The following is a 1387-nucleotide window of genomic DNA, read 5'->3' on the forward strand; positions in this document are numbered from 1 at the left end:
TGAAGCAATCATTTTCCATAGTCATCCAGTAATTACCTGCACGAAGGATTTTCTTTGCAAGGACGTATCAATTCATGGTCCACACACTTCTTTGTGTACTTCATTCATGATTTTTCCGACCTCTTGGGCATCCACGCATCTTAAAAGGTTCAGATCTGGAGTTCTTTTGTACAAGACTTCTCCGCTCAAGAAGAAACTACTGGTGAGCCTTCTAATGGTTCTCTTTTGGTCTCCACTGGCTTGCTCAGGCTATTCCTTTGTTTTCAAAAATCTCTTGCTATCATGATACCATGTCTAAACATCTGGTTCCATCTCAACTGTATTGCAATAACCATGTCTTTCTCCAATTTGGATTTCCAATGGGTCAATGTGGACATTACTTGCATACGGCAACATCGATGCCAGAGTAGCTAGCGCATCAACTAACTCATTATGAAACCGAGGATTGTACCTGAACTTGACGGATTTGAACCGCTTGCTAATATCTTCCACATGTTGCCTGCATGGAATAAGCTTGATATCCCGAGTTTCCCATTCACCTTGAGTTTGTCGAATAATCAAGTCGGAATCTCCCATTATTAACAATTCTTCCACATCCTGATCGATTGCCATGTTCATGCCCATAATGCAGGCTTCATATTCAACAGTGTTTTTTGTACAGAAAAACCAAAGTCGGGCTGTGGCCGGATAATGCTGACCAAATGGTGAAATCAAAATTGCTCCAATCCCGACACCTTTTGCATTCACAACTCCGTCGAAGAACATTTTCCAAACATTGTTGTCTTCTGGAATTACCTCAACTGAATTTACTTCCTCGTCCGGTAAGTAGGTACTCAAAGGCTGATATTCATCATCAGCAAGATTCTTAGCTAGGTGATCTGCCAAGGCATGAGATTTCATCGCCGTGCGGGTGACACAGACTATGTCAAACTCGGTGAGAAAGATCTGCCATTTCGCTAACCTTCCTATGGGCATCGACTTTTAGAATATGTACTTCAAAGGATCTAATATGGTGATGAAATAGGTGGTGTAGGCCAACAAGTAATGCCTAAGCTTCTGAGCGACCCAAGTTAGGGCATAGCAAATGCTTTCCAACAAAGTGTATTTGGCTTCATAACTAGTGAACTTCTTACTCAAATAGTATATGGCTTGTTCTTTCTTCCCGGTCACATCATGTTGCCCAAGAACACATCCAAAAGAATTCTCCAATACTGTCAAGTACCAAAACAAAGGCCTTCTCGGCTCGGGTGGAACCAACACTGGAAGATTTGACAAATATTCTTTGATTTTGTCGAAACCTTCCTAAAACTCATCTGTTCATCTGATCACCACATCTTTCTTCAACAACTTAAAGAAGGGCTTACACGTGGAAGTCAACTGTGTAATG

At 41.5% G+C, this 1387-nt stretch overlaps 1 protein-coding gene across 1 annotated transcript; it reads right to left on the reverse strand.

The window, feature by feature from the left end:
- Window positions 1–294: 294 nt before the first annotated feature.
- LOC138875243 (uncharacterized) lies at window positions 295–975 on the reverse strand. The gene has a single exon (XM_070154066.1). It carries the CDS (start codon window positions 973–975, stop codon window positions 295–297), a length of 681 nt encoding a protein of 226 aa, XP_070010167.1.
- Between the last annotated feature and the right edge of the window lie 412 nt (window positions 976–1387).

The sequence above is a fragment of the Nicotiana sylvestris genome, chromosome 8 (genome assembly GCF_000393655.2).
Source record: "Nicotiana sylvestris chromosome 8, ASM39365v2, whole genome shotgun sequence".
In the NCBI taxonomy this organism is placed as follows: domain Eukaryota; kingdom Viridiplantae; phylum Streptophyta; class Magnoliopsida; order Solanales; family Solanaceae; genus Nicotiana; species Nicotiana sylvestris.

Excerpts from the sequence above, each read along its gene's own strand:
- LOC138875243 (XM_070154066.1), bottom strand. The coding sequence starts at position 975 with ATGCCCATAGGAAGGTTAGCGAAATGGCAGATCTTTCTCACCGAGTTT.